General features: G+C 33.3%; 1 protein-coding gene across 1 annotated transcript; it reads right to left on the reverse strand.

Annotated features, from left to right (window-relative positions):
* Positions 1-4814: 4814 nt before the first annotated feature.
* CPK20 (calcium-dependent protein kinase 20) lies at positions 4815-11608 on the reverse strand. The gene is made up of 7 exons (XM_088210244.1): positions 10384-11608; positions 7909-8052; positions 7645-7797; positions 7114-7229; positions 6532-6699; positions 5401-5625; positions 4815-5295 (listed from the first exon to the last, which is right to left on the reverse strand). Exons 1-7 carry the CDS (start codon positions 11246-11248, stop codon positions 5215-5217), a joined length of 1752 nt encoding a protein of 583 aa, XP_088066370.1. The 5' UTR covers positions 11249-11608; the 3' UTR covers positions 4815-5214.
* Positions 11609-13820: the final 2212 nt, after the last annotated feature.

Here is a 13820-nt window from a genome sequence, read left to right on the forward strand (position 1 = left end):
CTAAAATTACAACACACAAATATTTTATTTAATCTTAATAAATTTATTATATTTTTTTATAAAATAAATATTTTGAACATTATAATAATCAAATTGGTGTTGAATTTCAATAAATATATTATATTTATGAAATATATATGTGAACATATATGGTATTATATATGTGTGTCCAAAATGTCATTGGGAGGTAAAATTAATGAAGAAGGTAACGTGGCAAACTCAGCCAGAAACCGACCATTATATTGTCATTATGCATTTGTCATGCATGCTTAATTACTTGTCTCCAACCTCAAAGACATACATCACCTTTTTCTATATATATATATATATATATATATATATGTATGTATACGAACAATTAATGAATTTTCCTACAAAATTAAATTATATTATATCCATTATCGTGCAATTTTAACATATATATATATATATATATTAAATTTTACATGCTTGAAGTATAACATTTGGTAATTTTTGTAGATAGAATAAAAATAAATTTGGAAATCAAATTATCAAGTAAATGTTGATCACACATTCATATACATACATAACAATTAATATTACGTGCGAGTATATATATGTGCGTGTGTATATATATATATATATATATCATTTATGCAACTTGCATGCATTTGTGCATAAATAATGATATAAATTTGAATACAAGTACATATATTTGAAGATATATATATATATATACACACATATAGACACCAAAAAGATTGGAAAAGGAAAACACATAAAACATGTCGCATATGTTTTTAATAATTAATGAGAAATCTCAATTGGGGTACTCTATATCATCATAAAAGTACTTTACTTTCCTATTTTGAGTATTAAATAGGAATTTTCTTAATTATTGTGGGCTATCGAAGTGATTTATGATAGATATATACACACAAACACACACATATATATATATATATTTATATTTATATCGCCTAGCTACATACCCATTAATTGGTAGGGTTAAAAGTTTAAAAAAAATTTTAACTATTAAATTGAGATACTTAAAAATTAGTATTTATTAAATATAAAATAAAATGCATCACGACTTCTTAATTTATTTGACTTTTGTCTCTTCTTTTATAAATAAAACGGGGATGGTAATTTGTGGGATGGGGGAAGGGTAGAATGGTAAAATCAATAGGAGGGTGAGTGGCCGAGAGGCGGAGAGGAAAGGGTGTGGTCAATAAGTGGCCCCCCCCCACCCCCAAAAGGACAGTTTTGGTAGTTGCCGATAAGGTTCTGTCTGTTTCCTACTGTTGCTTTTTCCCATCTCTCACTTCTACTTGCCACGTGTCATCTTCTCATATTTCTTACTTTATTTATTTAGTTTAAAAAATGTTTTTTATTAAAAAAATATATATCTTATTTGATCTACAAGACAATAATGTGGTATGTTGTTAAATAAATATTTAATAATTTTATATTTTAAATCAAAGTAGTATTCAAATATTATGTGGTATTTTCAAATTAGGTTTTGTATATTTTGTTAAATAAATTTGCATATTTTTAACGGGTCTAATTTTTTATAAACTTTTTTAGTTAATTTAAATTATTTATTATATAAATAATTGATAAATATTAAAATAATAAGAAGACAATAATTATTAAATTTTTACCTATTATATAATACGAGGATAAATATAATCTAATTTATATGATTCTTGAGTTAATTTATTTAAAATTAGTAATTGACTAAAAATTTATTTAAAAAAAATTAATTAATTTATATCCTTTAAATTTATTATTATTTTAATTTCAACAAATTTAAATTAAACACTTACCCATTTACATTTGCTTCTTATTTATATAAAAATAATAAAAATTCAATTAATCCCTACACGAATTCTTTAGTGGACTCAACAAAATAATGGGATCCTCGTGTATTTCCAATTATAATTATTCATCATAATCTCACTAATAAAATTCCACTTAGATGTTAAATCATGTTTGATTTGAAAGCATAAATTTCACAAAACAAGAATATTATATATATATATCTCTCTCTCTATATATAATTTAATATATATGTATGGTATAATATAATGCAAAAATAACATAAAATTGAAATTATAGTATATTTCCTCGCCATAAATTTAATGTAATATGATATTTTCGAATATTTTAATGAAATAAAATGAATTATAAATAAGAAAAACATTATAATATTCGTAGGAGGGCGGTGCCGCCACACGGAGGGTAAGCCACGTGACAAGGACGTGACCGTGGTGGGGTGACACACACGCGCACTCATTCACGTAAAGGTCCCCTTGACACTTTAAATTTTTAGTTTTATAAAGAATTTCTTTTCGTAATTATCTTACACATTATTAATATAATTTACAAAAAAAAAAAAGAGGATGTGCCACGTGTAGGGTCAGAATTAAGGAAGGGACACCTCGGCATACAAGTCAGCGACGGTTGGTAACGGAAGGCAGTTGACCTGACACGTGATCGTCAGTTTGTGGTGCGAGTAGGCGGAGGCCGCCACGTGGAGTTCGAGGTGGCGTACGTGATTGGACACTAATTAATTGGCGTTTCCTTGTTATTTTTTTTGTTTTAATTTTAATTTTAGTAATAATTTTTATATATTTTTAATAATTAAATTGAATTATTAATTTTGAAATTAAAAGGAGGGTAATAATACGGGGGTATATTTGTCAAAGTGAGGACTCCAGTCCCCAAGGGGGTACTCATTGACTTGGGCTGACGACAATAAAATAGGAAAAATCAAATGTGGGCGACAACACTGTGTGTCTCTTGATTTGATATTCAGACAAGGAGGGCACAGAAGAAAGTAATAATAAATATATATATTAATAATTCAAAATATAATTTAATTTTAATTACCCTTTTGTCTGAATAAAATAGATTTAAAATGTAATTTATTATCTTAATTTTTAAAAGATTAATTAGTTTTCACTGAAAGTAAAAAAAAAAAATAAATAAATAAATAAAATGTATGGTGTCATATTCCGCAATTAAATAGAGGGAGGTAGAAAGAGACATGAAAGAGAGTTTAGGTGGTGGGGACTGAGACAGGAGCTTTCCTTCTTCACTTAACCCTTCCAAAAAGGCGTGAATAAAGGAAGGGTTTTAAGGTATATATGGTAATGAAAAAGATGGGTTTCCTAAGCTGCTGCTTTCATGTGTTTTCTTGGTCTTTGGGTTAATTAAATATTGTATACATACATACATATATATACACATATATTTCTATAACTCCATTTTTGCTTACCATTAAATTAAGCTCAAGATGACAAGAAAGGTACAAGCTTGGAGAACTATAATTTCACTTTTTTTTTTTTTGCTTTGATTTTATTTCACTTTGAAATTTTGTCATTTCACTGTTAAACTTTCTGATGGTATTCAACCATCAGTATAAATTATACTAGTTGAAATGGCAATAAGATCAAATTGTATGAACTGAAAATTTACTTTCTTTTTTGGGGTATTCTGATGGAGTATCTCACCAGGGAGAGAGTCTCTAACCAGGACAAGTAGGGTGGCTTTTCCGGAGCTGCCATCCCTGAAAAAAGCAACCCACCAGCAAAAGCACATGCAATTCATGAAACCATTTTACAGAAGAAAACAAAACCCTTTGCAGGTACAGTTTTCCTGATACAACACAAAAAGCCCCGAGTAAATGTTTACAGAGCCAACTTGTACAAAGACCATAAAAATGGAGCATCAACTTGAGCTAATACAATATTACACATACATGCTAGTACACGATATAAGACATCAAAGAACTCGTGTTGGTCACGGCAGTCCACATTTAGAATTTGCACATCCAATATTATATGAGCTGTTGTAGAGCTTTAACCTAGTACTGCATTTATAATCTAAAGGCAATGAACCAACCAGGAAAACCCAAGTACTGTTAACATCAAAGAATTTTATAACGAACCAGATGCATGCATTTTCAAAAATATATTCAGACATTTCAATTATGGTGGTCCTTTTATGATGTAGAATAGCAGAGAAGTTCAATAATAATACACAGAATACTGAAAAAACAAAAACAAATCCATAACTGTAGTGATGTAAAATACATCTGGAATCACGTAGTTGTTAGACATGATTGACAAAGAAGTTTATGTGGTCATAAATTTTTACCTATTTGTGGATCAAGCTACAGGTTGCGGAACAAACAGTTCATAGATTAAGAGACAACTTTTACAGATAAGGAAATTACCAATTAATTCTGATCATGAATGTGCCTGATAAAGAGAATTACAAAGAAAAGACAATTATCAATTGGTAGGTCCGTCAATGAAATAAATGAAGACAAGAAGTCTCAAATCCAACACACAACAACAATTTGTCAAACTGGCATTGTGGACTAACTGTGCCTTACTCGTTGTCTCTGAGAAAAGTATGGAATAGTATTCCTGCAGAAATATACTCATATGGTTTCCAATGCAAACAAACATATATGATGACAAAATAACATCCACCAAGACAAGCAGAAACTCTAAGCAATCCATTTTAATTACCATAGATGTCTCTAAATTCTTTTGCTTCTTTGTTCAGTTGGAGTTGATTTACTAGGAATTATGCAACCTAGAACTGAGGCTATCAAATACCATGTTCATGAAAATAAATCATGCAGGTAAGTAACACATCCAGACAAAGAAAAAGTATAAGCAGTTACAGATGAACGAAAGGAAACATGATTCCAAGAGAATGAGATCTCCAAAAAATCTGTTCGCCGTGCTACTGGGAAAAAGTTGACTTCTTAAGGAAATAACAATTCTGTACTCTGAGCTTTCTTTTATGAAGTAATAGGTTCCTTGTATCTCTAATTAACCTCCTTAAAGCATTAAGCAGCATATTCATTGCTCTTTCAAAAAGTTCAAATATAAATACTCCGAAAGTGGAGAAATCAATAAAACATAACAGCTACCCAAAAAATAAAACTAAGTGGTACTATTAACAGTATTTCCCCTTCCCAAAAGAAAAATTGAGATCTATTCAAACTGAATATACCCAACAGAAAACCAAAAGGCCAACACAAGAAACACTAAATTGAAAAAGACCCTTTCCCTCTCTGAAGCCTGGTTGATCTTTACAACAATATGCACCCCTATTCAGTTCTTAATGAACAGTTGTTAGTTACAAGATACATATAAACTATTTGATTCTGTTGTTTTTCCACGTACCAGAAATAGGTATTAAAGCTTGAAAAACATCTGAGTCTGACACCTAATTTACTTTCAAGCCAATTTTTCCAAAATCAGTGTCTTGCATCATAGCCACAAACTCACTGTAATCAATGTGCCCATCCTGAAAATAACACAAGAAATTTCGGTAAGAATTATTGATGGCTATTTCTTCATCCATAAGAATCGCAGGGTAATGAAAACTGATGACCGCTTAGAAGTCATTTACATTATCCTGGTCGGCTTCCCGTATCATATCATCTAAATGAGCATCAGCTAAGCCAAACTGTTCGCAGGCCTGTTGGAGCTCATCCCTTGTGATGTACCCACTCCCATCTTTGTCAAAGTATGAGAAGGCTGCAAACAAGTGGTCCTCCTTCTGGATCTTATTAAGATGAAGCATGGCTGCAATAAATTCACCATAGTCTATGGTACCACTGTTGTCAACATCTGCCTGAATTTTTCAAAATGCCAGAGAGATAATCAGGTAAGGACGATACTTTATTACATCAACTATCAATTTAATCAGTTCAAGAATGGCACTTGCATGGGCTTCCATATGCACCTATTCTACTGGGATAAATCTAAGGTTTCTACCGGGGACCAACACAACCTCCAGTGAGTGAATCAGAAGTTGTATGAAAAATTTCTCAAGAAGGATCATATCTTGCTTAAATGAAAGTAATGAACCTTTAGTTTTGCAGATAAGCGAAATGTTGAATGGTAACGAAGGAAAAAATATTTATGCTAAAACCAAATGAGACGAAAGGAAGGACAATGTACTGTTTTATTTTGTATTCAGTTTTGTTTATTTTCTCCTCTCTTCTTCTTGCAGATCTTAGAGGATGTTTATCTTCTTCACTTGTACTTTTTCTCTTATCTCTTTCAGGATACTTCTTTTTTCATCAGAAAAGAAAAACAAAAAAACAAAAGGAAAAACAATGAAATGAAAGTTTAGAAGATGAGTTTGCTCATTGGTTATGATTATTTCTTTTTTCAAAACCAATAAAGACTATGATTAGCAAAAAAAGAAAAAGATAAATATTGGGGTTGTACTAGAGAAATTAGTAGCCACTAATTGAATCTTGCCAGAAATTAAGGGATTTTCCTTCCTCCCTCTGCCTCTCTTGTCCTCTGAATGGTATCAGGAGTAGGTGATCTTCAAATAAAGTTCACAATTTAAAACTCTCTCTCTAGTAATTAATTGGATTTTGAAAATTTTATAACATTTATTATATGATTTATATTTATTGATTTCTGCATTCTTAAGAACACTTTTGCATGTCTTGTCAAACACTAAATCATTTATCACTTAGTAGACCCGCAAAAGTCCCAAAGTGTGTTTCCAATATAAACTCACCGCTTGCATTAGCCTAGTAATTTCGGAATCCTTGAGATTAGCACCTACTCTTTCCAAACCATTCTTCAGTTCCTCAAGAGTGATCTGTCCACTATTATCAGTGTCTATCATCTTGAACATTTCTTTCATTCCTGCAATTTCATCCTCAGACAGGCTCTCAGCAATAACCTGACAAATGAAAATAAATTTGAGAGAATAAGGAACATAATACATATTTCCATTAAGAATTGAAATTATAATGTAGATCAACCATAACATAGAAGCTTTTTCTGAAGATTCGAATTAGTAAGAAAGCTTCGAATTAGTAACTAATTTGACGAATCTTGTTACTTTTTATTTTTATAGTATTCAATAACAGTAAAATCAATTCAGTCAGATGCTCCAAGAATTAAAAAAGTAAAAAGAAATGAAAGAAAACCTTGAGCAGAGCCATCTAATGTCCATAACACAGAGTTCATGCAAGATGCACACTATCACACATTGAGATGAAAAAAGCATTTCAAATGAAACATATCCAAAATTGGCTTGACCAGCAAGTAATTGCCTGAAAATTTTTGCAGTTCAAAAATTCGAAATACTCACTCTGATGGCTATTTTCTTGAGTTTATTCATTGCTGAAAACTGCTTCAAACGGCTCAGGACAGCAGAATCAAGAGGTTTATCTGGAGCAACGCCATCTACTTGAACCCAAGGATGACCTGAAGAAGGAAAAAACCAGAGAACTTAGCCTCAAAAAGAAATTCAGGGAAATAAACCTGTGCGAGTGGTGAATGATTTATGTTTTTTCTTTGCTTCCTGTTTTTTCCCATTTCATCTTCTAGTTAATTTTTACACAAAGAGATTTAGTAATTTTTTAAAAGAAAAAGAATGTAGTCTTCAAGAAGAAAGAAAAACAACTATTATTTAAAAAATGGTCAAATTAATTACAAAACATGCCTATGGCAACAGAAAATAAGATCATAACCTGTCCAAGTTAGTTTTGGAAAGAATACCCAACATACCCCAGAATAACTGCAATTTTAGTCAACAATATTCGGCTTGGAGGCATCTCTATCAAAATTAGTACCATTTTATGTTCCAATATTTTTTTAGAAAAAAGCTGAGCATACATACAGAGGACTTCATGAGCCGTCATCCGTTTTTTTGGATCCCTGACAAGCATTCTTCGGACCAAATCTTTTGCACTTTCTGATATACTTGGCCATGGTTCGGATAAGAAGTCGAGTTCGCCTTTCAAGACCTGTTCAAATATCCCTTGTTCTGTTTCTGATCCAAACCATAAAACACAGAACCAAAATATTAGGTAAAATTAATACATATATAGCCTCATCAAATAAAATGATGATATATATTAGCAATTATTTATAATATCTTTACCATCCCAGAAGGGAGGGACCCCGCTGAGCAGAATATAGATGATCACCCCGGCACTCCAAACATCACATTCTGGACCATAATGCTTCCTCAACACTTCTGGGGCCACATAATATGGACTCCCAACAACATCAGTGAATGTTTCACCTGAAACAGTGGGATATTATTAAAATCAGATGTTGAAATCACTTGTGTAATATAGAGAGGGGAGAAAACATCATGTCGCCTAATATGAGGTAAGCATATGCAACACATAACTTTAGGTCAGGGAAAAAGTGTCCCTCAGAAAACAGAAAATGATTTATTAAACATTTGGCAAGTAATGGACAACTATGTAACGGAATCTACCACGAAGAAAAGATCTGTTGAAGAATTATAGAATTTACGAAGAATTGAGTTTCTATTTTATAATCCATAGAGCTTACATATTTGATAGTGTCCTTAAACTAATCCTGAAAAATGATCATCACCAAAAAAACCAGAATCTATGCTATAGTGATTAGCACAATTCTTAATTAAATAGGAAAAAAAATCATAACTAATATAGAATACATAGCAACTAATTAGGAAGATAATGAGAACAATATCAAATTTCTGACTGGTTTAGGAACATAAATCTAAGATAAATATCAATACTATAAATGATAATAGTAATAGCATTTCTGTGATTCTTTTCTACAACATTCTCCCCCACTTAAAGAAACTTTATCCTCGAGTTTTCAAGTGTTGAAGAATGAAGAGACTCAATTGACAGATGTCTGAAAATTTTTGTTGGAAATCTCTTGATTTCTTGCTCTTGTGAGGAAAAAAATGTGCTAACAAAGACACCATTCAAGGTCAATAAAACCAAGAAGGTAGGGCAATCTTGGGGGAGCATCTCCCTTGTGAGGAGGATTTAGGAAACACTATAGCTGTTTTCATGCGCTCTTTTTTTTATGTCAAGTTTTTTATACACAAAGATTAGCCCCTTTGAGCCATGTGAAAGGAAATTTCTTTTATAAAAATCATTGCTCTCACTTATTTTCCTTATTTTTTAAATCAATCAAAATATTTGGAGTTTATGAGAATATTGTAATATCCTCCATTAAAAAGCGAAGAGTTTTGGCTAAGTGGCGACTAAATGCCCTAGTCAATGTTATTATAGTTTACACAGCTTTACTAAAATGTATAAAAACAATAGTTTTATAAGTCTGTGGTGCAGCTTCCGAGGATATCTTTCTATCTCCCCCAATCTCCAGGTATATTCTTTTTATCTCCCCTCAATTGCGAACTTAATGCTCTCGCTCTCTCCTTTGCTTGAGTTAGTGTATCCGCTCTCGTTGCTCCCAAATAAATTTTAAGGTCGAAGAGACCAGAATCTTTTTATTATCTAGTCTTGACTTTTCATGCTCTCCTTGGATGGTTGCAATCATTTCATTATTGTTGATTCCCACAATTAGCGATTATATCAGGGAAAATGCACAATTCTACGGAGGTACCATGAACAATATAATTGATGTTACCTAAATATCTGATAAGTGGAATCAAGCCTGAATTGCTGCCAGAATGTGATTTATTTTCTAGAGTTCTACGGTAGGATGCATGAACATAGTTGTGTTTTCAAATAATATCGGAATATTTTGTAGATTCTTGTCTTTAAGTCTTTAAAAATAGATCCTAATAAATCATTTCGTTCTGTAACTGCCTTGTTTGAATTCCCCCTTTCTTTTTGGGTAAAAATCCATATGGCAGTTGATGCATTAACTATAAACAAAGGCCTGTTGGCCGAGTGGTACCTGTACCTTTTATGATGTTTTGAAATGCTAAGTTTGAGCTTTACTACAACCCTTCAAGGGTTATCAGGAAAAAAAGCTATATTCTAATATAGCGCATTTCTCTAAGATCAAGAATGGATCATTATCCCCAGTGTTCTCCCTTTCAATCTACTCTGGCAGCAATTTAGATATTTAATATACCCCACAATATCAAGCTCACTATTGTGGGAGTAAAATTTGATGGTAGTTTGGTTAAATAACCCAATAAAAAATAGAAAGCAAAAGGATAAGAGCTAATTGGTGTTAGACATTCTGCTAGTTTCCTTTTAGAAAGAAAAGGAAATCAACAATAATGAACTAAGTGACTTTGACCATCAGGCCTTTCCAATATATTCCATCTTTTCATTTTATACAATTAAATCTCCTCTTGGGCTTCTGTAGGTGTCTTGTCTAACCATAATTTTTTTCACTAAGCAATATGAAACTGCAAAGTTCATTTTTCTGTCTTTCGTTCAACTAGCTATTTTTCACATTAAAGATGCAATAGATAAATACACTATAAAACCAACAGATAAAACTCAATGCATGTTTTTGGGCAAGCAATTTGTGTGTCAATCCACAGCCCTTCAAGAGTTTCAGTAAGATGACCATATGTTCAGTAAATGCAACGGCTTTAAGATTAAGGCTATCATCAAGAACAAGAGCAATCCCTTAGGATGGGTACCTGGTCTAAAGAATACAGAGAGCCCAAAATCTATGGTTTTGAGGGGGGACTCCTCTTCTTGATTGATGAAAAGAAAATTCTCAGGCTTTAGGTCCCGGTGCATGACACCCAGAGAATGGCAAGCCTCCACAACACCAACTATTAATCTGGCAAGCTCAGCAGCCTTCCTCTCTGTATAATGCCCCCTTTGGATAATCCTATCAAACAGCTCCCCGCCGGCACAGAGCTCCATGACAACATGAACAGAAACAGCATCCTCATAAGCACCCACAATTTGAATCACGTTCGGATGACCCGCCAAGTGGTGCATTATCTGAATCTCCCTCCTCACATCCTCCACATCCTCCTGAGTCGTCAGCTTCCTCTTCGCAATCGATTTGCAAGCGAACTCCGTCTGCGTCCCTTTCTCCAGGCAGAGAAACGTCGTCCCGAATTGCCCTTGCCCGAGCTTCCTTCCAAGAGTGTAAATCTCCTTCAAGTTCTCAGTCTTCCTCCCCAATACCGATTCTGTTTGCAGCCCCGCACTCGACATCCTCTTCATGTGACTCGGTTTCTTAGGCTTTCCACCGTCTGTTCCCTTCTGCCCCTCCTCCGGCCTACTAGGTTTCTCTTCCTCGCTTGGTTTCGGCAACTCTGTCCCGATTTTCACCGGCTCGGGAGGGGTCCTCTGTACTGGCATTGCAGAAACGTCGCCTTTAGACCGATCAGACTGTTTGGATTCCTCCGTCTTCGTGCTCTTTCCGCTGTTTTCGTCCTTCGACGGAGGCAGCCGGTCCTCCGGCGGACGGGTTCGCCACACGGCGGCACTAACAGATTGTAAGAATCCATTAGCATTCAGATTTGGCCCAACACATGAATTCCCCATCCAAAGATCGCTCACGTCCTTATTATTAGCAGCCCTCTTTCTCTTGAATCCCTAACATCCAAACTGATCCTTTTGAATCCCATTTACCGTTAAAGCATTTTACATGAAGCCAATCGAATTGATTGTTTTAGGTTTTCAGCTCTGTAATCAAATCACATTTGAAAATAATCCTACGTCTTGCTCTCTTGCTCCAAAATGCCATGAATTTAAAAAACCTAATCTCGCTGCCCTAATTACCAAATCTTCTTCAACCCGCTCGTTGATCAATCATACAAAGGTTTACAAAACTCCTACCTGATTATCTTCCGATAATTAGATGCATTTTCTTTCGCATGAACTTTTGTTTTCCTTTTTGTTAAAAGAATATCATTAAAAACTATTTATTTTAACATACTTGTTTTTACGACCATATATTTTTTTTTTTTTTTGCTTTAAAAAATATCGTTTTTATTATTTAATTATATTATTTACTACCAAATATATTATTTTTAATACATAATTGATTTGTTGGATATATACATTTTTTTTTGTAAAGACCCTTAACTTATTTGAAAATAAAATTATAAATTAAATGCGAAAATAAAATAATAGAGTTAAAATTTACATTTTTTACACAAACTTTAGAATGTTCAATAGGGTTATGAGAATGTTAATTCTAAAATAACAAATAAAAATCAAATAGATAAAAGAAAAACAAATAACTAAGCAATCCTATAACGACTTTCACTAGTTTTTAAATGGAATTCGGGTGGTAAACTATTCATAACCCTCTTATTAATCGGGATCTGCATTTTGGTCCTTTTAATCTGAAATAATTAATTAATGAGTGAGCTACTATAACCCAATAAGAATATCATACTAATTACATATACAGAAAGTTAAAAATTGGTAAAAATAAGAAAAACGACTAATAGAACCTTTAATTTAATGTAAATTCATTTATTATAAAAAAAAGTAATTTATTCAATATTTGTGTAACAAGTCTTTTCTAATAATAACTTATAAAAATTCATATTCATGCACTATTATTTATCATATAGAATATAACAAGAAACGATCATTTTACATTTCACCCGTTTACTGGTATCCTTGAGGGTCTATAGGGATGTCCTCATACTCATGAACCTAATATCCAATTAAATAGTTAACTGGTCGTCCTCATACCCTGTCCGGTATGGGCGTCAAATATGCCACCACCTCGATATCCCATCTGGTATGAGAGTGAATCATATCTCCCAAACCTTATTAGTAAGGGACTTCACAGCCCCATCCTACTGAGTTAACGTTTATAGTGGGGTTCCCTATATACCAGGTCTGTCCGCCATTTCCTAGGTACGTAGTAAGTCTTTCACATACAAATTTTCATCAGCATAACAATCAACAATACAATAATCATATCTCATTTTTTACTCACCGTTTACTTAAATAATAATATAGTTTAACACAACCAAATAACTAATTATTGGAATACCGGCACGCAATGCAGGGAAAACAAATAACAAAATAACCCAAAAGATCTTTAAAACTATCAATTGAGTTACGTAAAATATAATAGTAAATAAATATAGGTAATACAGGAAAATAAACAGAAAATTGAAATGACTATGAACTAATCGGTTCCGTCTCCACTAATGACCTGTAATTATTTGTAAGATTATCTAATTTTTCATAAAAATACACAATTATTAATTATTAAGCCTCAATTTATCATAACGGAGAAAATGGTGAGGAATCATTATCCAAATCGGTGTCCGAAATACCAAACTTTCTACTGCGCCTATTGGCGGTCTCCGAGTATCCTGAATTTTCTTGCGGAGATTAGGGGCTCATCGGAGGAGGTTGCGGATTTTGCCTGCAGTGGCGCCGCTGGCTTTGCTTGCGGTTTTCAGTTTATATGTCATTCGTTTTGCTCCGATATGGCCACATGGGTGCTTGAAATCGAATTTCAAATAGGTAGGATAATTTTTATCTTTTTTGGTGGTCGGAGATGGCTCTAGTGTGGCGGCGGTCAGCAGTCGGCTCCCTTTTCTGGCGATTGGTTCTTCTTCTTCGGCGGGAGGCTGGCGACTAGGGTTCAGGTTCAGTGTGATGTGAAATATTTATACACATTTCGCGTTAATCTGCTCTGTTCATCGTGTTTGATCTCGATCGTTAAATTGCATTTAAAGAGGAAACAAATATGGATCATTCATCACGTTTGATCTCGATCGTCCAATCACGCTTAAGGCGAGAACGGATCCAGACTGTCCACACATGCGGGATCGCTTCTGGGTCGTTCGATCGCAGAGTACGCGGATCACCAGCATGGCCTCCGGCGTGACACCGAGTCAACATGCCCTGCCATGCGGCGGGCTCCAATTCGTCGAACTGCTAACTGGTTGGTCCTACGTGGCCATTCTTATTTATATTTTGACCTCCAATTTCTAATTTTTCTTTCAAAAACATCATTCGACCCCAAATTTTCACTTCTTTTTCCAAAAATTATTTTCAATTTCATCCATAACATATTTTTTTTCATAATTCTACATTAAATTAAAATTTATTAATTTCAAAATTAGAGTTTTTATATATT

Source organism: Carica papaya, chromosome 8, assembly GCF_054855325.1.
Source record: "Carica papaya isolate Zhongbai chromosome 8, ASM5485532v1, whole genome shotgun sequence".
NCBI lineage: Eukaryota > Viridiplantae > Streptophyta > Magnoliopsida > Brassicales > Caricaceae > Carica > Carica papaya.

What these genes read in the sequence shown, in the direction of transcription:
- CPK20 (XM_088210244.1), bottom strand. Translation starts at nt 11,248, where the DNA reads ATGGGGAATTCATGTGTTGGGCCAAATCTGAATGCTAATGGATTCTTA. An exon ending in CTCTGTATTCTTTAGACCAG is followed by an intron (nt 8,053 to 10,383) that starts GTACCCATCCTA and finishes CCACTGTTTCAG; the next exon opens with GTGAAACATTCACTGATGTT. An exon ending in TTACTAGGCTAATGCAAGCG is followed by an intron (nt 5,626 to 6,531) that starts GTGAGTTTATAT and finishes TGAAAAATTCAG; the next exon opens with GCAGATGTTGACAACAGTGG.